Source organism: Pieris napi, chromosome 3 (genome assembly GCF_905475465.1).
Source record: "Pieris napi chromosome 3, ilPieNapi1.2, whole genome shotgun sequence".
In the NCBI taxonomy this organism is placed as follows: domain Eukaryota; kingdom Metazoa; phylum Arthropoda; class Insecta; order Lepidoptera; family Pieridae; genus Pieris; species Pieris napi.
This window is the reverse complement of record NC_062236.1, coordinates 3583470-3607986: the sequence shown is the minus strand read 5'-3', so window position 1 is coordinate 3607986 and position 24517 is coordinate 3583470. Positions and strand designations below refer to the sequence as shown.

The following is a 24517-nucleotide window of genomic DNA, read 5'->3' as shown; positions in this document are numbered from 1 at the left end:
TTAAAATCTTATTAAGTTATTTATTAGTAACAGATAGTTCTTTCACTTAGAGCATCGGCGTTTTGGTTAGTAGTCCTATAATAAAGTGGCAGTGTGTTTAGAAACACCTAAAAACAAAGTGACGTCTTTGAATTTTCATTACTTTCTAATCACAGAAAACACATTTTAGTAGTTTTTTTCAATCTTTTGAGTATTAATAGAAATTGACGTGAGCCTTTTGAGTATTGTTATTCATTGAAGCGAGTGAGTTTAGGTCATAATGCCAGATCTGACTGAATTGCATGTCTCCCGAGCTATCGCTTTGCTTGAAGAGGGTCGAACTATGCGTTATGTAGGAAATGATCTAGGAGTAGCCCCTTCTGTTATCTACAGACTTTGGAAGCGATACCGTGAGACGGGAGAATACTCACGAAGGCGTGGTCAAGGTCGAAAGAGAAAAACTACACGTTTGCAAGATCGCTACATCGTCAACTGTGCTTTACGTAACCGCACCACAACTGCAAGAGATCTACAAAATACTACTGGTGTAGAAATTTCCGACCAGACGGTAAGAAATAGGTTGTTGGAAGCCAATTTGAGATCACGCCGACCAGTTCGGGCTGTGCGTCTAACAATTCAACATAGACAAGCTCGCCGACAGTTCGCGCAAAATCACGCTAATTGGCAACTTCGACATTGGAGGCCAGTGCTTTTTACTGACGAATCACGATTCCGTCATACATGTTGCGATGGTCGTCTCCGTGTTTACAGACGCCCAGGCGAGCGATACAGTGCAGCAGCAGTCCAGGAATATGACAAATTTGGATGTGGCTCTGTGATGGTTTGGGGCGGAGTTAGTTTGGACGAGCGCACAGATCTCGTCGTTGTTCCCGGGCGCTTGTGTGCTCAAACTTACATTGAAAATGTGCTCGAAGATCATGTTTGGCCCGTAGCATATGGTATGGGCCCAGATTTTCTTTTAATGCAAGATAATGCCAGGCCGCATACTGCAGCCATCACGTCAGATTACTTACGACAGCAGGAAATCCGTGTAATGGAGTGGCCTTCCATGAGCCCTGACCTAAATCCAATTGAACACATTTGGGACTTACTTGACAGGCGCATCCGGAAGCGTCCGATTGAAGACACCTCAAACACTGCAGCAGCTCACTGAAGCGTTGATTGAAGAATGGGAGCGAATTCCACAAGAAGATATTCGGAGGATCATACGAAGCATGCCGCGTCGTTGTCAAGCCGTGATTAGGGCTCATGGAGGCCACACACGTTACTGAAAGTCACTAAAGACGAATATTCAAACGATATAAGAATATTTCTTTGATGGACCTTTTTTATCACCAATTAGTTTTTCGTCTACAATGCACATTTTAATTTTTTTTTTAATAAAAAAAATACAAATTGAATTTTTTTATTAATTGTAGTAATTAACAAATTAACAAGGTAAAAAATAGCGTACAAGTTAATTTAAATCTAATTTTAGAAAGGAGAAAAATCTTGTTCCGCTAATTGTTTTGAGCAGTATCTATAATACAAATAATATATTCATCATCATCGTCAATGGCTATACACCCCCTTGTGGGTCTTAGCTCCTCAAGTACACTTCGCCATCGCAATCTATCCAGTGCATCCCGCGTCCAACTACGAACCCCTATTGTTTCGAGGTCCTTGACAACTCCATCCCACCAACGCAGCCTCGGTCTACCAGGATTTCTCTTGCCACCGGGTTGTGAGTTCAATAAGGACCTTGGGGTTTTGTTGTCCGCCATTCGGTGCACTTGTCCCAAGTACTAAAGCCAGTTGCACTTTATGAATTGGACGATGTCGTCAAGGAAGGTCTTGAAGGGCTGCACCATCTATGTTCATATTAATAAACAAGTTGCAATTTTTTTTATAAATCTTATCAACTTCAATAACTAGACATGTATTTTTTAAATAACATTTTTATTTACATAAATTTATATATTTACAAAAAGCATCACACATCAAATATGTGTCGAAATGTGTATGACACGATAATTAATAGGACTAGAATCACGAAAAATATTAATAGATCATTTATAATTTGTTTCCTAACAATATCAATCATCAATGCAAAAATACTTGCATACATTTATAATCACAACATTATTTATTCTCATATCTTTAAGGTTTGACATCCCATAACCCTTCCAAGGGACATGGACACATCTGTATCAGTCATTGATAATTTTATTAATGCTACAAGGGGACCCAAACTTAGGATCCCAGCATGGCATATTAACGCCATTTTACACTCGGCTATGGAGGTTAACTCCTTATGTATACAATTGAATCTCTGCTAATCAATGGAGTCAAACAATTAAATCCAAAACCAAGGCTAGAAGAAATAATAGATACAGCACATAGGTTTCTTTTTATTCCAGTATTGTTACCTAAATATTCAAATGTTTTTTTTATTTGTTACCTAAACTCCAAATTTCAGTTGGACATGCTAGTTATGTCTCAGTCTATCCAGATGAAGTTTTGTACTGCTCTTTCTAGACTTACTCTGTTTCTTGGCAGATCCAACAACTACCTTTTTCTTTTCTTCTTCTCGCAACAAGGGTGGTAATGATACTTTTCTTATATTATAGTTATTTTGTTGCCCATACCTAAGTGTTCCATTATGTGGTTCAGGTGAATACAAAGGCTGTAGAGATGATTCTCTTAACCTTGCTGTAAAAACTCTTGAATTAATTCTATTATCTAAGGAATTCATATTTGAATTCTTTGTATGATCTAGAGAAATGTACGATTTTGCACTATTTCTTCCATAATTTACAGATGTATCAGGACGATATGGCTTCATCCATTTCGAAGAAGCTATATCTGATCTTAGTATAGATTGATTCTGTTTTTTCTTATGAGAAGGACTCCTTATTTGTATAGGCTTTATTTGTAACAGTGAACTAAATGTATCTAACAGATCAATTTCTGGTGAGTATTGGTATGATATCTTTTCTCTGTTTAGTTTTGTATCTGGAATGTCACTTGTTGATGTCCGAGGTGAGTTTGTAGGTGTGACATCTGTACTGCTCTGAGAGTGTCTCTCTTCACTTTCACTAAATTGTTCATAGTCACTGTAGTGCATTGCAATAACTTCTTCATGTTCAATTTGTCTATAGTGTAATCTTTTATCTGGTATAGAGATTGCCTTTCCAATTATTCTGAAAAATTCAATTAGGATTACTAAGAAAAAGGATTCAAAAAGAAGATAAGAGCTATGTAATCATTTCAATAATTGACTGTATTTTTTATCTTAGAAGTTTAGTTAACACATATAGCATGAGTACAGTGGTGGTGCAAATATTTAGGTATCAAAATCTAAACCTGAAACAGTAGTAGTAAAGGCTTTCCTTTTTTTTATTACTTGATTGAAGGTTTTAAAGTATAGTGAATAAAGGTCAAACTTTATACCTAAGTTGTGGGTGCAAATCTTGCCATTGCCGACATTCCTCTATAATTTCAGGTCTTTTCGATTTTTCCCCATCCTCATTATACAGAGTTCTCTCAATTCTTTCCCATTCATCAGCTAATACTCTTGTAGTCTCAGCTGTGTTTCTTTTTAAAATTGATCCCGCACTGCTATCACTCTCCTCACTATGAAAGTCTGGTGTGCCTAGAATTCATGTTAATCAATATCTTTACTAATTATTACCAATATCTAATGTACCTATTTAGTGTTAGTTAGCCTTAAAATTATAAATAATCTTGTTTTAAGTACATAGGAGATTAGAATCTCATGGAATTTACATTTGATTTACTCCAAAAAAATTGTAAAATTCTATTTACCATAAAATTTATGATTTAATATAATATTTTGACTTACTTGTCTCACTCTCTGAGAGGAAATCGGAATATGGTGTTCCTGATCGTTCCAAGCTGTCACCAGCAAAATTGTTATACGAGTATACTAAATTTCTATTCAAATTATAAGCATTCGCAGAGAGTACAGAAAGCTCCGGTCGACGAGGTTTTTGTTGACTAATATACGGTAAACAATCCCCTCTATTTACATTCTTCTCTCGAGCCGACATATAATTTCTTGCCGACATAGTTAGATACATAAAATAGAGTAAATTTTTGCACCCGCCATGTCATAAAATTTCAAATTATTTTAATAATTCAAAAACTATGTAATGATTTAAACAAAATGTTAACATATTATAGATCTCTGCATAACATAAATCGTAATTTTTCAAAATTCAATAATAAAAATAATCAATAATTGACAATGACAGTGACATCTATAGTAATTTAAATACTCAAGCATTAATGGAAAAATTAGTTGAGTTTGACAGACAAACTCTATATCTACCCTAGCTTTACCCCCCTACAATGTAATAACTAATTTGAACTTTGTAGTATATAAGTCTGTGGCATGTAGTTAGAGTAGAGTATAAAAAAGCTGAAGATTATAATTTTACATCCATTAGCTTAGATTATTATTTACGTGATAAGTCTAATACAGTACATTTTATGTAAAGAAGAAAAATCTGTGTTTTGTCTAATATATAGTTTACTTACGTTTATTCACAATTAAGAATTTTGACGAGTGCGCGAGTGGAAAGTAGTAGAACACTGGACAGCCGCAGTTGGTCGCAGTCCACACCCGCAGATCGCAGTGAATTTATAGACACAGTTTAAGACTAAGGAACAGTAGTTCGCTTAAATATTTGCTAGTCATATTAATCAGCTGTGTTCAATATAATGTCGCATTTACTTACGAAAAGCGGTTTATCACAGGATGAGGTGATATATTATTTTCATATATTTACTTTAAGACATTAAATGAGCTAACATAGTAGTATTCTTTTTGAACAGAAACTCCTAATGCCATTCACATATATCCAACAAGTGCCAGGAAAGCAGATAAGAGCTAAATTAACTGTAGCCTTTAATTATTGGCTTCGGGTGAGTGATGAAAAGTTAAAGGCTGTTGGAGAGATTGTTCAAATGCTGCACAACTCCAGTTTACTGTAAGTAAAGTTAAACGTCATTAAATTGGTTGTAGTTTATGATAGCTAGATACTTATATAGCTCAACCAAGCACACAAAAATTAATGTCTGTTTTATTTTTAGTTATTTAGTGAAATTAGTTAAGTCTGCTGTTCTCAATAAACTTGAACAGTTATCGTTCATAAGTCAAATCAGTGCAAGCACTTACTTACTTGGGTTACACTCCAAGTGTGATTATTTACTACTTATCCGTAAACAGGATTCAGCAATAGAGTAAGATACCTCATTGTCCAATTTGTGGAATTATGGTAGAAACAATCAAAAGCCGAGGTGATTTTAATTGACATTACTGCCACTGTTCTGTTGGTACTATATACCATATATACTCTTTATTAGAATATACCTTGTGTATATAATTTGCTCTGTATATGTGTATGTATATCGTTATACATAAAAATTCACTTATGTACAATGTTACATTTTATGTACCACCCACATTGTTACAATTCTCTACCAATGAAATGTTATTGTTCCTAATTAGTGCATTTCTTAACAAGTTGATTGTATTTTAATCATTCCATTGAGCTAAATGATGAACATAAAAGCATTAGGTAATGTTAGATCAAGTTATATAAGTATATATCTAACAATGTTAAACAATTGCTATGAAATTGACAAGTCAATAATTTAAGTTATTCTGCTCACTACGGAATCTTAGGGCAGTGAAAAATATCTTTTAGCTTCCGAAAAGATCTCTGAAACCTTTATCTCATTTCAACTGTGTAGCAAGACATTAATTTCTTTTAATAACACACTTCCAGTTTGGATGACATAGAAGACAATTCAATTCTGAGGCGAGGCATTCCAGTAGCACATTCTATATACGGAGTGGCTAGTACAATTAACGCAGCCAATTATGTTATGATAGTTGCACTTGACAAGACATTGAAATTAGGGCACCCTTTGGTATGATGATCTTGATTTTTTGTATAATGCAACATAAAATAAACACGGCAATTATTTACTTTGTGTAAGGCAATTAAGGTGGTTCATTTATAAATGAAAACGAATATAGTTTTTAGTCCTTAAGAAGGAATTATTTTTTTTTTTTTTTTTTTTTTTTTTTAATATATCACTTTTCTACTCCCCTGCCATTATGTCCAGGGACCTTTGCACATCACACGTCTCGCGAAAGACGCCCCGGCTACATCTGTAATATTTTTGTTAACAATATTCATGGGCGAGCCGGGACGCAATTCCTCGCGAGACCCCTTCTTGGGGTTTTGTTTGCCGCCTTTATATATTCCACAATTTTTTCGCAGAACCGTTCCAGGCACGATCTGTGCTTTATTAACATGTCCTGTAGGCCGTTACGGTCTACAGTCATCTGCATTTGTTGCTCCAGGTCGTGCCTGGACGATGCGAAAATAGGGCAATGTATGAGCACATGTTCTACTGTTTGTTCTTCATCGCCGCAGTCACATGCTGGGCTTGTCCTAATTTTAAACCTATGAAGGTAATGTGCAAAGGCTCCGTGCCCTGTAAGAATTTGCGCCATCTGGGGTGTGAAACGCTTCTCTTTTATTAATTTGTACGCAGTTCTAACATTTGCGATAAATAATTTTGTAGTTCCAGCTGTTTCACCCCCCAGGTAGCGTTCATTCCATACATCTAGAGTCTTTTGCCTTATCTGATGTTTTACATATGACAGGGGGTATGCGGCGTATTCAGGTTTTGACCTTAGTCTTTCCGCCGCTTCTTTTGCTAACGTGTCCGCCCTCTCGTTCCCTGGCGTACCAACGTGCGCCTTTACCCAGAAGAGGCTTATATGAGTTCCTCTTTTGCGGCACTCTTCCAGGCTCCGGCGGATCTCGGCTACCTGGGGATCGAGAGATCGTCCACTCACAATAGCATCTAATGCTGACCTAGAATCACTGTATATTTTAGCGTCACGCTTATTTTTATTTATGTGGCTAGTCGCGTTTCGTAGTGCCGTCAATTCAGCTTGAAAAACTGTGCAGTGGGGCGCCATCTTAATCATCTTGCTATTTATTTCCATTCCATCTTTCCATTCCGTCCAAGCGGCACCCACTCCTATACTTGTTTTGCTGCCGTCCGTATAGATTTGTGTGCCGCCGTGTCCTTCGATTTCTTCCGGATTGGTGAGCATCTTGTAGTCCAGTTTTGTTTGTTTCGCCGGGTGTGGGAGATCTACGTATTTCACTCTCCTCTCTAATTCTTCGCCCTCCAGTATTTCCGTGCTGACCCCCCTTCTTATCTCGTATAAGGCAGCGGCTTCTTGAATACGGAGGTCTAGTGGAAGTATCCCGGCCAGTAGGGTTGCTGCGTGTAATGATGTCGTCCTATAAGTTTTTGCTACTTTTTGGGCAAAGCCCCTTTGAAGATGATTTAGTTTTCTGCGTACACAGATTTTATTTGTCGCGGGAGCCCACACCGCGGCCGCATACATTACGATTGGTTCAATAACGGCAGTGTACGCGGTCGCGATAACTTGCTGGTTTAGTCCCCATTCGATCTTCGCGGCTTTGGCCAGCTGCTTATATATCTGGATGGCCTTCCGGCATACCCTCTCCACATGTCTGTTAAACGTGAGTCTAGCATCCACATCAACTCCGAGAATTCGAATGTGGTTATCCATCTGTATCGGTACATTATTCATATTTAGCCGTGGGGTATCATACTTCAGTTTGCGCGTCACCACCATGGCTTTGGTCTTGTGTGGCGCAAACTTCAGTTTGTTTAGGATACCCCATCTATGTATCCGGTTCAATGTTAGGTTGAGGTTCTGCTGGATCTCACTACCGGTCTCTCCTTCCGCTATCAAAACGACGTCATCCGCAAAAGCCTGGACGTACTCACCACCATTTCGCAAGTCCTGTAGGAGCGGGTCCAATATTAGATTCCACATTGTTGGTCCCCCTATTGAACCCTGAACGCAGCCTTTGTTAGTTACTTTTTCAACCGTTTGTCCAGCGTAGGTTAATTTTATTTGTCTTTCGTGTAAGTAACTATCCATTACTTTCCTTAGTTTTAATGGGCATTGTTCTTCTGCCAGTCGGACTCTAATTTGCGGCCACCAAGCGCTGTCAAATGCGCCCTCTATATCGAGTGATACGATTGTTAGTATCTTCTTTTGTTTCAGCTTTGCGCGTATATGTGTGACTGCGTCATATAGGGCGTCTTCAGTGCTCCGCTGGGGCATGAATCCGTATTGGATTTTCGAGGTTTTCGGGACTAGATGCCACTTTAGCCGAGCGATTATCATTTTTTCGTATACTTTGCCTAGAAGAGGTAGTAAGCCTATGGGTCTGTAAGACTTCGGGTTTGTATAATCTGTCTTACCAGGTTTGCGCAATACAATTATTGTAGCCTTTTTCCACAATTTGGGGAAGTACCCTAGCTCCAGGCATTTATTTAGGACGGTGAGGAATAAGTTAGGCGCCGCGTTTATCGCGTGCCAACTTATGTCCGCCGTTATGCCATCTTCTCCGGGGGCCTTCCTCGGGTTGAAACTGAGAGCGGCGGTTTCGAGTTCAGTCATTGTAAAAGGGGGATCATAGACTAAGTTATGTCCCTCTTTATTTACTGTGTTTGCTCTTCTTCTTATCAATTTGTGGTCTTCAGTTTCATCCTCACTAGTGTCTTCCGGGAAGAAGGTTCTTGCCAAGGTCTCCGCTGACTCCCTTTCGCTAATGTATCTACCGTCCCTGCGAAGTGGTAAATCCTGGACTCTGGTCTCTGTCCCTCTTATCACTCTATATATACCTTCCCACATTGTCTCTCTTTCCTGTTTCTCGCAGAACTTTTTCCAGCTCTCAGTTTGGGCTTGTTTGATCCGGTTTTCATACTCTTGTTTTAATGCAAGGTATTCACCTACAACTTCTTGCCTTCTGCGTGCTGCGGCACATCTTATCCTTCTCTTTCTAGTCTCAACCTGTTTCTTGAGCACCTGTAGTTCTTCGGTCCACCAAACCATTTTTGTTTTCTTCCCGGTTTTAATTTTTGGAATTGCTATTTCACTTGATTTAATTACTACATCTGTGAATTTTTCTACAATTTGTTCCAAGTCTTCAATTTTATCTGTCTTTGTTACGACGTCCTCTGTTAACTGAGAATTTTCTATATTTCCTAACATTTCTTCCTTGAATTTTACCCAATCAGCTTTTTTACTGTTGTAAATTTTTGTTTTACTCTTTCTCTGGATTCCTTGATGCATTTTTGCATTAATTTTGAATAATATGGCATTGTGATCCGATGAAACCATTCCTATGTCTACTCTCCAATCTTCAATCTTTCCCAGTAGGTCACTCGTGCACACTGTTACGTCTAAGTGGCTGACTATTCTGGTTCCTCTCCTTATAACCTCAAATGTTGGTTGCTTCCCATCATTCAGTATGTGCAGGCCAAGCTCTGTTACCAGACTTCCGAAGGCTTGTCCTCTATTGTCTATTTTTGGGCTTCCCCACCACGGACTTTTGGCGTTTGCATCACCCCCTAGCACTATTCTACTATTGAGCTCATTCACCGTTGTTTCCAGGTGCTTTAGATAGGGTTCTATACAGGCTGGGTCTGGTTCCATGTAGAATGAGATTAGTGCAATGCCAGTTTGTGCCGTGGTCTTCAGTTTGATAGGCACTACATTAGTTGTTGTTAGTGCGGGGTATTGGGTAATACCAATATCCTCGTCAAAAATTAACACTGCTGCCTTTATTACTTTACCCGCCGGAGGATTCTGGCACTGCACCACTCTCACTCCCCTATAGTCTTTCACCCTACCCAGGGCTCCAATGTATGGCTCCTGTACTAGAGCGACTGTTATTTTCCTCGATTGTGCTTCACAAATAAGTTCACTCATTGCGAGTCTTTTCCTTTGCAGGTTAATCTGCACTATTTTTATCGATTTTACCGTTGGCTGGCCCTTAGCAATAAGCTACTCTGCTTCTGGCCAGGCTATCCCACCTCTTCCTTACTGGACAATGAACGTCAAAGGCTCCGTGGTCTTGTCTCTCGAAACCCATCCTTTTGCAGTTTATACAGGTGGGTTTTTCAGCTGCTTTATATTTGAGGCACTTCTCCCGCATGTGGGTTCCTCCACAGTGGGCACAGGAACAGACCAGATCGTCCTCTTCTTTGCAGTGCTTTCGCCCATGGCCATAGCCCAGACATTTCATACATTGCACCAGAGGGGACTGATCTCCAACCCACACCCTTTGAAGGTCCACATGCACTTTTCCTGCGCTAGTCAACGCTTGCCATAATTTTGGTGAGACCTGAAGAATGACGTGACCCTCATATGGGTTCCTCGCTCTGCGACGGTATTTTTCTGTTATCCTCCAGTCTTCTTCTCTTATGTGTTCTACTATTTTCCTGTTTTGTGTTCGTATTGCCTGCTTTATATCCTCTTCTGTATTGTAATTCAGCAAATTCTTTAGGATGATTAGTGGGTCTTTGTTTTCGACTTCTTTTACTTCCAGGTGCTCATTTACACTCACTAAGTTTTGCTTGAGTCTCTCCTTTTCTTCTAGATCTCTACATCCAATTATTACTTTTCCGTTTTTGATCTTTCTAATCCTATCCACTCTAATGCCTCCCTCTTTAACATTTGCGGCTTCCCTAATTCTATTTATTACTTGGTCTCCCGTTTCCTAGAAGGAATTATTTAAACAACCTTACTTTTGACTAAATTAAAAATATTTCTTTTGCAATCAAACTTTAATCCTTTACTGTTTATTATGACCATTTCTGTATTTTAGGCAACTACGGTATACACTGAACAGTTACTAGAACTACATCGTGGTCAAGGTATGGAGATTTACTGGAGAGATAATTTTCAGTGCCCTTCTGAGGACGAATATAAAGAGATGACTATGAAAAGTATGTTATATACTTATTATTTTACTAAAAAATTTATAATTAAGTATTTGGTATCTCTATTTTTCCATACAAATAAATTTTAATCTATCATCTTTTAGCATTTGTAATAAAATGTGTCAGCCTTTTAGCCAATTGCGGGGCAATAGGACTCCCTACTATTTTTGACTAGTTTAGTATTTTTCTGCCCTCATTAAAAAAAACTATTGTACTCGTACAATTATCTACATCTATCTCCTTTATATTACAGAGACGGGAGGTCTATTTATGCTGGCCATTCGATTGATGCAGCTCTTCTCCGAGAACAAGTCGGACTTCAGCCGACTCTCATCTATCCTTGGCCTTTACTTTCAGATTAGAGATGATTACTGTAATCTCTGTTTGCAAGAGGTAAAAAATTTTATTGTTTTTTATACTATAGCGATTGTTTGCGTGTAGGTCAAAATAATTAAAAACGAGTAGTCTTTAATTTTGACTTGCTTTTAAAAGTCCCGGTTACATGTTACAGGGTTAAACAACATCAAAAAAAATTTAAATCAAGCCTCTTTAGCATGTTATTTATATAAAATAATGTGTCTTATATTAACGCCTTTTCTTAAATTGGTTTGAAATCTTGAATATGAAATTATAAACTTGACATTTTATTTGACGAAGGTTTTGTCATTATAAAAATAAATAATCGTGAAACCGATATTAATAATGGAGACCATTAAACATGTCTTCAAGACACGATTATCTCTCGATAGAAAAGTATTTGTTACATCATTTACATAGTAAATCATGATTACGTAATTCCTTTGATTTTTAATTGCTTTAAAAATGAGTAAAAATTATCTTGATTCTGAATATTTAATTAAGTTGACCTTGTATAAAAAATTAAATAATAAGATATGGTTGTGACAAAACTGATCTGATACTAGTCCGCACACTACGGAGCCCCGCTGTTGTAGGTGACTTGATTTCAGTTCTACCGTGGTACATACTGTATGTTTAAAACAAAATTAATATAAATTATGTATAAAATAAAGACACGAAAGACAATAATTATCTTACAATATTTAATTTAGATTGATTCATTTTAACTTAAATTATAAAGAGCAGCGGGTTTTGGCTCAATCTCACTTTTAATCCCTACCTACTAGTCCCAACTCGGTCCAACCTATCATCACAATGCTCGACTGATTCTTAAATCAGTACCGCGTTCCCTGTCAAAAGTCTCTGCTCTGTTTGGTTGTAACAATATTTGTACACAATACTATGAAACAATTAAATTATTAATATAGTCCAATGACTCGATCATAACATTTCCTGATAATCCTAGAATTCCCTGACATTTATAAGTATGTGAATGGACGTGTGGGCATTAGAGTGTAGCTGACAGATGTTATATAAAGGTTTTGCAACCACATATAATTATATAAGTATATAATTTAGTTACAAACATACCATAATATTGTATGACAACAACTGTTGTGTTATTAAAATTTATTTCTCATATTTATTCTAAGATTTTAGGAGCCTAACATCGCCGGTTCTGAATTCCTTCTTCTTGGCATATAAGCTATACAAATAAAGATAAATTATCAGAGAATAACTAATATCTCTTAACTATTAAATTGTTATAACGACCGTTAAATATGAGCGGCGTCAAGAGGCACCATTTGGCAAAAATTCAAAACCCGATCAAGTAATTATTGACTGCATGAATTGAAGTTAAATAATAATTAACTTAATCTATACTTTGTAAGGTGTAACTTGGTTTGGTTTTCAATTAAGTGTGCGTTAAGTATTTCTATTCAATTAAAAATTTCAAGACTTAAATAATTTTTCAGTACTCCGAGAATAAAAGCTACTGTGAAGATCTGACGGAAGGCAAATTCAGTTTTCCGGTCATTCACGCGATCCGAAACCAGGAAGGCGACAATCAAGTATTGCGTATCCTTTTATGTTTGGTTTTCTTTAATGCTTTTATAAAAAAAAACAAAATGTGTACTACGGTTAAACTTAAAACCCTAGTGGAAAGCAAATCAACAACGAATACGAATGATCTAGTTAAACATTTTTAGTTTTATCATTATCATCAACCTCTATACTTGGTCCATTTCTGGACGTAGGCCTCCTCCATTTTCCTCCAGTACTGGTCTCTCACTGGGAGCCATCCATCTTCCTTGACGATGTCGTCAGGCCACCTAGTCGATGGGCGGCCGCACAGTCTTTTGTTTCTGCCGAGGTCTCCATGCGAGGAGCCTACGGGTCCTTCGGTTCTTGTCTTGCCTCACGGATTAAATTTAAATAAGATCCATTCTTGAACCATAATTAATTTTTTTAATAGTTAAATAACGTTTTAACACTTATAAAGATTTTTGAGCTATACAGTAAAAAAAAAAGACAGAACAAATTTTTTTTTTCTTATGTAACTTTAATGACGTGTTTTATGCTATTTTCCTTTGAATAATTGTAATGAAGAGGAAGGGTAAAACTTGCTGAGTTTCTTGCCCGTTCTTCTCAGAACAAGGCCTCCTGGTAGTTTTGCGAACGGATGGCGTAGTCTTACTCATTCGCGAATTTTGTAAACGTTTTTGACATTCATAAGCATTCCCTAAGACGCATTTAAACTGAATAAACGTATTTTGATTGATTGATTGAGTACTGTTATTTTTACACCCAACTCTTTTCATCACAGAATCATCACATTTTGATAGAAAGAGAGATGTGTTGTTTCGGAATCTTTTAAGTGACGATCAAAAGCCTTTTGATAAGTCATTACTTAATTTTGAAAATGATTACCTTAACAAAAAACCAGACATTCTCCGTCAACGCACCCGTGACGTGGAAGTGAAGCGGTACTGCATCAAACTGCTGGAGAAATGTGGTAGCTTCCAGCATACCAGAGATACCCTTATTGCGCTGGACCGAGAAGCAAGGGCTGAGGTAATTTCGATCTTTAATGTATCAGAGAAATTACTTAAAATTTTTATAATTAAAATTTGTCCTAAGTTTCATTAAATTGATTCAGTAGTTTTAGATATATAATATGTAAATGTATTTCTGGAATGGAACGTATTATGCATAATATAGTAAAATAGTGAATTTTATTATTTTTCCTTTTCTCTAGACACATTTGTTAATCAATTAATTTAATAAAAAATGGCTGCGTATTAACTAATGCGGCCGGCCTGGATTCGAGTCTCCAAGAAACAATTATAATTGTTTCGCATTGGTTTGCACGGTTATCAATAATATAATGGAATATGGAGTATTCCATTGGATTCTACTCAATTTTCTTATTTAGAAGTTAAATACATACTTCCAGGTGGCCCGTTTGGGAGGAAACCCGCATTTAGAAGAACTACTCGATGAGCTTCTAAGTTGGCAGTCAAACAAAAAATAGAAAATATGTGTAACACAGCAACCAAATTGTTAACAATTGAAGGTAAATCAATTTTATTTAGGCAAATTTAGATTTGCTAGCAGTTGCTTAAATTTTTTATAGTCTTAGATTTTGACGAAAAAATATATAATGATGATAAGAAAATGGAACCGCGCAATTCATCAAAATAAAAATTGCGAAAGACATGAAAATTGTGTTTGTGTATAAGTTTTTGCAATACATATTTGAAATTATTTTTTGTAATAAAAATTTCACGATCTTTCACAGCACAAACGAACGAACAATAATAAATAATTGCTTAAAGAAAATTAACATTAATTTTTTTATTGCAATTTGTTTTGACAACTTAAGTATTCGGTTTTGACAACCGTTTCGTTCTGTCTTTTCAATATTTTCGTTATTTTAGAGACAAATTAAGACTTAAAAAATGTGTATTTTTAATTCTTAGTAAAATTATGATAGTTGTTTTTTAATGACTGAAATCGCAAATATTCTCAAGTTGACGAGCTTAATGTGAGAATAACGGAGCGTTTATATAGAACTCGGAAAAAGCAGGTTCCATAAGATCTACTAACGAATGTAATGTTAAGTTCGTTATCAATAAATTATTTACTTAATAAGTACTTAAAATACTTTTGTCATTAACTACTAGTTTACATAATATACTAGTCACGAGAAAGTTGCTTTAGCATACATTCCGTTAATTTTAACCTAAAATTTAATTGTTAAAACAAAAACTAAGCGCCAATAGTAGTGTACTCTGACACTTCAATAGCGTTTCCGACTTTTAATCTTTAGTTAATGTAATCGTTTTTATATTGTATCTTTGTCTTTCGTTTTTGACACAAATTGAGTCGATTATAATCCCTTACAGAGTACAGGCCCTGCTTTCCTATTAATGTCTCAGTGTACTGAAATATTCTAAGTGTCTTAATATGGACCTCTAATAGTGCCTAAAAGAAATTCTGATTCTACCTTTAAGATGAACTTACCTTTTTGACTTGGCGGCAAAATACTATAAAAAATTAATTTCGGATCAAATAAATAAATAGTATTTTCGTTTCATTTGACTTTGATTACATATTTTCAACTAGTGAAGTTTCATAATTGTTTACAGTTTATAAATTGTCATGTTTGTCTTACAAAAGATAATTAATTACGGTGCCTAACGTAACGCCGTTATAACGATTATAATAGGGGTAGAATTTAGTGCGAATATGACTTTTACTAGCCATGAACGCGTTTACCTTAAGACTACCTAAAATTAAGAATGGATTAGACATTTTTTTTAATAAAGCGTGAATTGTGAATCTCTAAAATCTTAAAGTACTAAAATTTTGTTACCTATTTTAATTTTGGTTTTTATTATCAGGCCACATCGTGTTTGTTTTAAGCAGCAGTATTATGCGGTTTTTATAATTTTGTTTTTAACGCATAATACATATAGTGTCGTACGATAAATTTCCTTAAATAAAATGAATTTAAGTACATTAATCTAGATGGTAGAAACTAGTACTTAGTTATCTATGGCATTTATAAGCTTGATGGAAAATTTTGATTAATTAAGTGTACGTGCTCTAACGTGCGGTGCGTTACCATGGTAACACAATCGGCCGCCATTTTGGAATAATTTGTTCAAGCTGTACCAAAGACAGATTTTTAAAGATTGTTATTTCTCTTGGGCTTATTTTTAATACGTGCAATTATAGATAATGGTAGTTCATAATAATAGTTTTAACTATGTTTACTGTTATTTTTAAATTTAATACAGTTTTTTTCACACCACTGTATATTTGTTTTATATATTATAAAAACACAGGAGCATTACACAACAATTAATTTTGAAATATTTGTTATGTATGTAAAATTTCTTAAAAATATTTTACATACAAAACTGGATTAGTAACAATTATTAACAGACATTTACTCGTCATACTTGAAATTCATACTAAATGTTCTAAGCTAAAAGTATGAGATTGACTTGAAGTATGAGAAGTTTTAATAAAAAAACTATTGTTATTATATAAATTATTAGATTAAATCGCTCAAAATTGATAATAACTGTTTCTTTTATCATATATTTTAAGATATTTAAAGCTGTGTGATTACCTATACAAGGCAAATTACCAATATTATATATGTTATCTCATACGCTATTATTTAAAGCGTATTTATTATACTAACTCGACGTTCAAATTTATTTTAATATTAGGCTTAATAATTAGCCTAAATATTAATGTAAATAATTGAATAAATCGCATTTATATCCGTAAAAACGTTTATATAATCGCGTATGAGACACGCGATGTAGCATATTTTCCTGCGTATGAAATAGAATAAAAAAAACCTTGAAAAGGAAAATGTTGCTTTTAGATAATGTTAATTATTATTGCTTAGCAAAATTAAATTGCTTTGTTTTTGTTGTATTTAACAGTTTAAAAATGCTTTTACTTAATACTGACAGATGTCATAATGACAATAAAAAAGTGTGTATCTTAGTAATTCAATTAAATGATATGCTAGTGAAATGTTTTTTTTTATTATTACTACCTATATATATAAAAATGTTATCTTGGTTTGATCCGCATCAAGGATTGTTTTTATCTATTTTTGTTTTTTTTTTCCACTAGTATTGCAAAATTAAACTTATATGAAATGTATTCTGTGTTTTGTTTCTCATTTCTCAACCATTCAATCACATTGTGCCACAGCGAATCGTGGCAGGGAACAGCTAGTAATTTATATGCTTTTTTATTCATGAAAGAATAACACAAAGATCCTATTTAGAACCTGCGCATCGAATCGTATACCTACTTCCATCTGAAGCTAGTGAAATATCATTAGACCTCAGTAATATAAAACATGTTATCGTACATACATCACTTTTATGATTTAAATAGAAATAAGAATCGTGGAATTCAATAAAATGTTAAACAAACTTTACGAACTCGCGGTAAATAGTACATATTCATGATTTTCATAATAGTTACGAATATTAATAAATAAAAGTATAAAATATTTTATATAATTTAATAATTCGCGTATAATTATTATTCTAAATCTAAACAATCACCAAGTTAACAACTCATCCATTGCGGCCGTTAATTCTGTGTTGCCACCGAGACGATTGATCTGAAAATTAATACAATTTATTGTGTTAAATAAAAATAAACCTTTCGTAGTATAAAATTTAGACGAACTGATACTAAGCATAATACATAGTTTTAGCAAGTGGCTAAGGAATCTTTGAATTTGCATATTTAGGCCGAGAGATGGCGCAAAATATCATCTCATTTTATAAGATGCCAATTTCAAATAATATATTTATCTTATAAATAAATAAATAAAAACTTTAGAGGTGTCAAGGGACACCCGGATGGAACGAAATTCCTTTCGATTAATTTATATGTTAATTGGTATCATAACAGTATGATAGATTTTCTCGACACCAATCTTACGACGAAAAAAAAAAGCCAACATCACGAGGTGTTCCCAGGCGGACACCCATCCAAGTACTGACCTCGCCCGACGTTGCTTAACTTCGGTGATCGGACGAGAATTCTACTGGCATCGAAGTTTCTTAAATTCTTTCTGTTGAATTCTTCATTTATATCAGATACCATGTATGTATTAATAAACAACTGTAGTCTGGCAGCATCTACATCAATTATTCCAGGAACGTTGTAAACATCACAGATACATTTTTGTATTATGTTGAATACACGTTCAAGTAATTTTCATGGCCTTAATAGCGCAGTCGGTCTCACTCAGTCTCATGCGCGTAGATAATGCTCTCCCACTCACAGAGATATTAAAATTTAGTTTAGGGGATGATTGGCCCCTTGGATCGGTCTGTCTTCTTGTCAAAGCTTTTAAAATAGTTGTCGGATGAACATATATAAAAATGGAGCGTCAGAATTTACGTGAAGTTGACTAATTATTTTGAGACCCTTAAAGCGTCTGTCAAGCAATATGGCCGACGGAAAGTGTCTGGGAGTATTGACAATTTATTTTTAACTATACACTCGAAAACATATATAAAAATCAGCCATGAGAATTTACGTGAAGTATGTAATGTTTTTGTGTACCTTGATTACCTGATACCTGGAAATTGGCCGTTTGACCAAGCTAGCAGGTAGGCATACGATCATAGTACATACTAACACTACCCAATCGTCCACATTTCATCCGTCAGAAAATACGTGACGTCTGGCGGCCCTGGGATCTTGGACTAATAGTTTCATTTAGAAATATATAAGTAAATTGATTGATATAATAACAAACATTTATCTTATACAGATACATATTTATAACGTGTCGAGTTTAATTTAATCAGTCCAAAGTCGACAATCACAATCGAGCGACGCTATATAATACTCGATTTGGCAGATTCCTCGTTAAAAAAAGATGAATGCTCTACTAAACATAGAGTGCTTACCTCATCCCTTATATGCTTATCGAGTATTACAAGTCTGTCGCGTGTGTACTTTAAACTGCCCAATCGTTGTAATTCAGCTACGCAGAACTTCTTCAGAGCGACGTCACGAGTGCGTTGACGTAGAATATCTTGTCTATGTTAAGGACTTATTGCGATCAAAAATTTTAAAACTAACAAAATTCTAATAAACAATATGAATAAAAACAAAAATTCCACCTATTTAATAAGGCTCTATTAATAAAGCAATAAATATAATTATTAGGCGCAGTAATTAAAATGTAGTAGACATCAATTATAAAAAGGATACTGAGTATAGCGTCGCCATCAGATGTCTGAGCTGCGTGAATAATTGGTAATGTGAACTTCCCCTCAGTCAAATCTTCACAGTATATGTCTAAGTTCGTCGCATTCTGCAAAAAGACAGGGGAATAAGAGTTCCATCCTATTTGTAAACAGTGAAGTGAAAATGCCGCTGTCTTTCTTGGGTATTGCCTTGGTTTTTCAGTTGGATAATTCTGTAATTAAAACTCGGTTCGGTTGGTCTAGCTAGGTGTAGTAAGTCAATGACAGCTGTCTTTAGCCATCGATATAACTACTTGCTAGGAGAAGTAAATTTGGTTTTTTATAGTATGCGCCGGTAAGAGTTTGAAATAATTTGAATCAGAATCCACTCTGTTTTAAAATATACGTTCTTGATAAGTTTATGTGTTTTTGTTATCCGATTCTATGCCAACGAAATATATGCAGCAACTAGAATTAAAATAATTAATTTTTACCTTTTTCCCCTCCTCTGATGGCCATTCTTCTAAAGCCTGCAACAAAATTATAATAATAATAAAAATTAACTTTAAAAACTTCGTTATAAAAATAAAAATTTAAAACGTATGAAGATTCAATGGTTAGACATTTACGCTACGAGCTATACGTTTAGATTAAAAAATCAATCAATTTTTTTTACAACTTAAGTTCAACGCTTTCTTTTGTTAAAAGATTACCTCCTGCTGTATGAGATTGCAGTAATCATCTCTTAGCTGGAAGTATAAGCCGATGGTAAGAACAAGATCTGTGTAGTCGTTCTTGCTGTCGCTCAAGAGCTGCATCAGACGTACAGATATCAGGAACATGTGTCCTGTTTCTGAAAAAAATATAGAAACAATTTTCATAAAGCGTAGCTGAGTTTCTGACTCAGCACCAACGGCTTTACGATAAGTTTATAATTATTCTTTATATAATTATAGTAGTAGGTAGTTTGGAAAAATTTATAACTTTTGTATTTTTTTAATCATTTGAGGTACTTAACATACAAATATATTTATTAGGTACGATTATCTATCTATGTGTTTCGTAATTAAAATAGATAGTCTTCGTATAACTATAGCCTCTAGTCAAAATATACTTGGACTTACTTTGTTTATTCATCTCATCGTATTTTTCTTCAGTGGGGCAAAGAAAGTGCTCCCTCCAATACAACTCTATGCCTTGACCACGCACTATTTCTAAGAAGTTTTCCGAAACAAGCTTTGGAGCCTAAAAAGTTTTAAAGCATTAGAAATATAATCTTTATAAACGTTTTCAGATCAGATCATTTATGTATTACATATCTCTATCAGCCTCGTGATTAGCCAGCCCCTGTCACCAGGTCTTAGATCCAATATTTATAGACATGAAAGTGTTTACCCAGTTCTGAACTCTCTGAGTACATGGCAAATCTCGATAGATATAAACCGCTATGGCCAAGTCGGCCTGGAGAACGTTTATTAATTTAATTACTCACCATAGGATGTAGAACGAGAAGCTTTTGTACCATGATAGTTAGGACTTGGAGTGAAGTATTGACAGTGAAAGGAATTCCATACACGCAGTGCGCTGAAGGTATACCCCTCCTAACCAACGTGTTATCCTGAATATCATCAATCCTGAAATATAATTTAGATATTAAATCACTTTAAAAAAATTACGTTCGAGAAATTCACTTGATATAATCGCACATTTTTAGATAAAGTGTTTGTTCAGAAATTTGGCATTGATGTGTTTCGGTTATGTACGAGATATTGTTTTGAATTTAAAAAGGGTTAATAAAATTGATACTCATTTAGCTGTCGAACTAATGCTACTATTATCTAATTAAAGAGTAAGAAAATGAAGATTTATCATAAAAATTTTACTTACAAAAGAGTGCCATTATAAATCAAATCGACGGCTTCCATTATTTTGTCGATCTTTTCTTGTGGTAGCTTAAACCAAGTGTTGAATGCGATCGGTATCTTGTTTCTCAAACGTTTACCGGCGACTTTCAATATGTGGGTATACGGCGCCAGCAATTCCTTAATTTTATCAATCAAAAAGGTTTACATAAATGCAGTAAAAAACCAATTAGTTTTCTGATAAAAATATGTTTTATCTGTCCGTATTTTAATTAAATACTATTATTATCAGTTTAATTTCAGTCAAACAGATATTTGTAAATTAATCTAGTATAAAAATATCGCATACAGTAAAATAACTATAAATAATTGTAATTGCACTTTTTGAATCAATAGTATAATCATACTATTGTGTGTAAAAAAAAATATAAAAAAAAAGATTATTATGGGATATAAGATAATAAGACAGGTATTACAGACTTATTCCACGTCATTAAATGTGAATCGGTAGACATTCTACTTATCGGCAAAGAAGACAGAGGGTGTAGGCCGAGAGAAAAAGCCGGCATAAAAAACTATTGGTACTCTTTTAAAATAGCAAATCATCATACAAAATGACTATGGTAAACAACACTAATTTTTAAACAATCGCAAATGAATAGAAGCAGCCTGTCTAGCACTAGAGTCCCAGACCCTTTTATCAACTAGATAATCGCAAGGAATGTATATAAAATACTATAAGGAATAAATAAAATACCTTCTCCATGTAAGATTCACGATAGATGCTCGATTCCTTGGATTTTTCCATTTTTGTTGGCACGCGACGGAAGTAATTTTTGTTTATCACTGAACTCGACAAAATAAGGACTGCGGGTAATTGGAAGAATCGTACCTTATATGCCTCTGATTGTAAGCTAATATTGAGTAATTAATAATTAATAATGAGTAATCAATGTCATTAACTATGGCAAAATAGTTTTCGCGAATACTAATGTGTTGTTAACTAAGGGTATGAATAATTAGGTAATGTGTTTTATTTAAATTAATTTGGTATTTGGTTTCCACTTAAAAACTATTAATGAGCATTTTTACCGAGGTGAAGCGTTTCTTAACCATGCGAACTCACGAGTTCTAATTCCGGCTGCGTTCTATAGGATCTCTCTTCGTTGAAGCCCTTGCCCACCCACTAGGATGGGCAAGGGCATCCACAGGCACCATCGCGTTCGGTCTAAATTTATTTTTTAAGGAAATATAATGAATCAGTTGCAAAGGTGTGACTATTCCATGTCTAATAGGGCTGTACAGCTTGCCAGCCCGTGGACTGTCAAATTTATATGTATACAATTTCAGGAGTATCTGTATAATTATTAGCAAGCTGCACTAGATAACTAAATATATGAGAGGGTGAGATGTAAGAACTTAATAAAAATAATAGAAGCACTTACAGTCTCGTGGGAACAACACGCAAATACATAGTCGAAATAACTGACATCACCGCATACACGATTTCAAGTAGGTACGACCTACAGATGTTCCATAACACAAAACGTAAATATATAAATAGGTACGGGATGCCTGCAGCGAGAGACCTTAGGTAACAGTCTGAGCTCTACGGGTCGGATCAAAGGTTCAAGTTGGTGGGATTATCACACACAACGATAATTAAGGGCTTGAAGGAGTCTTCGCCACTTTGACAGGAAGCGAGAAATGAATAAGACAGAGATTCAAATCTGATTTATTGTAATAAAACAACTTCTTAAATACTACTTACACCTCTTCACACATAGGTACATCATATTATTATTGTGAGCTGTTGGTTTATCGCGCATTAGCTGTTAATATTTACAACAAACTCGAGAGCCGTGTCTGCTGTTGGTCAATGTTTACATAAGACATTTAAATTACTCTTGTCGGTGTATCGGATTCAGTTATTAAAGTTTTTGGCCAATGTTCAAATGAAATCTGAACATACTGGTGCCTCACAAAGTCTGCAGCTGGTACAGCTGAATCTTCACTCGCATTCGATGATTTTAAACCGTAGACCCGTCTCTTGTGTTGGCGTCTTCAACCGTCGTCGTTGATGTCCGTCCGTTCCGTTATAATAAAAATCATTACTAACGTTAATTAATGTTAAAAGAATTTCAATGAGATTCTGACTGTTAACATTTTATATAATCAAGCTGGGTTACTTTGAAATGGTCACATTTTAGATGTCTTACTAGTTAATTAATGTTAATTAAATTTTTTTTTTGTTGACAATTCACACCAATTGACCTTGTCCCAAGCTAAGCTGGTGAAGCTTGTGTTATGGATACTAGGCAACGGATATACATACATATTATAGATAGACATATAAATACATATTTTAAACACCCAAGACCTAAGCACAACACCAAATGCTCATCACATCGATGTTTGTCTCAGCCGGGACCCATGGATTCGCAGTCAGGGGTACTAACGACTAGACCAATGAGCCGTCAAATAATATTATAGGTACGTAATAATAGAATAATAATATTTTTTTTTAAATAGTTCGTACTTCGTGTATTTCCAAATGTGCTGAACAAGGCATTTATTATTTATAACTGCATGGTTTTCCCCTAGCGACATAAAACATTTTTTTTTTTAATTTATTTAACGCATTAATGTTAAATTTTTAATATTAAATAGTTAATATTAAATTATAGCTTCTTCATATAACGTTTGCTACGTTTGTTTAATTAATTCGAAGCCTCTGCTATGTGTATATAAGTAATAAGTAATGTATATATGTGCCTATAAGTTTTTCGTAAACATAATTGTGAATAGGTGACATAAAAACTAATAATATGTTTGTATAAGTCTATGTAACAGGTATATATTATTTGTTTTATGTTATTTCCTTGACGTTAATACGTCTTAAAGTATAACTATAGTATGTTATATGGTATTGAGTTTCTTCTTCTTTTTGTACTTTAATTGAATTTTCTTGTTAATATGGGACGATCCTGCATTTATCAAGCAATGCATTCCCCATGATTGTATATGAATGGTGACAATGTTGTGCATGCCCCATCCGAATGCTGTATTATTATATACATACATACATATATTATCTGTATGTCTTTTATTTTTCGTTTATCCATTTCGAAAACTGAACAGGGGTCTAATACAAATAAAACCAGTTATTTATTTACTTACACTTGCATACAGAAATAATTAAATAAAAAGGCTGGCAACCGGCGACCTTTATCGCTTTCGAGCGATCTTTTCCACCACCAATTTAAAAAAAAATAGATAAGGTAAACGCAATAAATGCAAAACTTCATAAGACATAAAATTACTTAGACAAAACAACTGGAACAAGCAAAGAAATTAAAAATTATGTAAACAAAGAAACGGACAATAATAAGACACATGAAAAAAATTAAACTCTAAGTAAATCAAAATATATGTATTTAATTGTATTAATTTAAATCTTAGACCACGTCATTTTGTATAAAGCCATTTTCTATACCCAAGACTTCATATCGTCCATAAAAGATGTCAGAGCCGAATTACCGCCTAAACGCTTTATCTGGAAATAACAGGAAGTATTCTTCTAATATATAAAATTCTCGTGTCACGGTGTTTGTAGTTAAACTCCTCCGAAACGGCTTGACCGATTCTCATGAAATTTTGTGTGCATATTGGGTATGT

General features: G+C 34.8%; 3 protein-coding genes across 3 annotated transcripts; 1 reads left to right on the top strand and 2 right to left on the bottom strand.

Annotated features, from left to right (window-relative positions):
* Window positions 1–2332: 2332 nt before the first annotated feature.
* On the bottom strand, window positions 2333–4236 carry LOC125063404. Its single transcript, XM_047669835.1, has 3 exons — window positions 3845–4236; window positions 3433–3634; window positions 2333–3182 (listed from the first exon to the last, which is right to left on the bottom strand). The coding sequence occupies exons 1-3, from the start codon at window positions 4080–4082 to the stop codon at window positions 2468–2470; spliced, it is 1155 nt and encodes a 384-aa protein (XP_047525791.1). The 5' UTR covers window positions 4083–4236; the 3' UTR covers window positions 2333–2467.
* Window positions 4237–4397: 161 nt separating this feature from the next.
* On the top strand, window positions 4398–16785 carry LOC125063405 (geranylgeranyl pyrophosphate synthase). The gene is made up of 8 exons (XM_047669836.1): window positions 4398–4767; window positions 4840–4994; window positions 5796–5940; window positions 10749–10869; window positions 11117–11256; window positions 12699–12801; window positions 13670–13797; window positions 14180–16785. Exons 1-8 carry the CDS (start codon window positions 4726–4728, stop codon window positions 14255–14257), a joined length of 912 nt encoding a protein of 303 aa, XP_047525792.1. The 5' UTR covers window positions 4398–4725; the 3' UTR covers window positions 14258–16785.
* Window positions 16786–17272: 487 nt separating this feature from the next.
* LOC125063622 (geranylgeranyl pyrophosphate synthase-like) lies at window positions 17273–22301 on the bottom strand. The gene is made up of 10 exons (XM_047670158.1): window positions 22285–22301; window positions 21597–21706; window positions 20865–21019; window positions 20470–20611; window positions 20102–20222; window positions 19691–19830; window positions 19472–19507; window positions 19003–19105; window positions 18696–18823; window positions 17273–17389 (listed from the first exon to the last, which is right to left on the bottom strand). Exons 2-10 carry the CDS (start codon window positions 21645–21647, stop codon window positions 17327–17329), a joined length of 939 nt encoding a protein of 312 aa, XP_047526114.1. The 5' UTR covers window positions 21648–21706; window positions 22285–22301; the 3' UTR covers window positions 17273–17326.
* Between the last annotated feature and the right edge of the window lie 2216 nt (window positions 22302–24517).

Excerpts from the sequence above, each read along its gene's own strand:
- LOC125063404 (XM_047669835.1), bottom strand. The coding sequence starts at position 4,082 with ATGTATCTAACTATGTCGGCAAGAAATTATATGTCGGCTCGAGAGAAG. Across the intron at positions 3,635-3,844 it reads CCTCTCAGAGAGTGAGACAA|GCACACCAGACTTTCATAGT; the intron begins GTAAGTCAAAAT and ends CATGAATTCTAG. Across the intron at positions 3,183-3,432 it reads GATTTGCACCCACAACTTAG|AATAATTGGAAAGGCAATCT; the intron begins GTATAAAGTTTG and ends TGAATTTTTCAG.
- LOC125063405 (XM_047669836.1), top strand. The coding sequence starts at position 4,726 with ATGTCGCATTTACTTACGAAAAGCGGTTTATCACAGGATGAG. Across the intron at positions 4,995-5,795 it reads CTGCACAACTCCAGTTTACT|TTTGGATGACATAGAAGACA; the intron begins GTAAGTAAAGTT and ends ACACACTTCCAG. Across the intron at positions 5,941-10,748 it reads TGAAATTAGGGCACCCTTTG|GCAACTACGGTATACACTGA; the intron begins GTATGATGATCT and ends TCTGTATTTTAG.
- LOC125063622 (XM_047670158.1), bottom strand. The coding sequence starts at position 21,647 with ATGGAAAAATCCAAGGAATCGAGCATCTATCGTGAATCTTACATGGAG. Across the intron at positions 20,612-20,864 it reads ATTTATAATGGCACTCTTTT|GATTGATGATATTCAGGATA; the intron begins GTAAGTAAAATT and ends ATTATATTTCAG. Across the intron at positions 20,223-20,469 it reads TTCTCGTTCTACATCCTATG|GCTCCAAAGCTTGTTTCGGA; the intron begins GTGAGTAATTAA and ends AAAACTTTTTAG.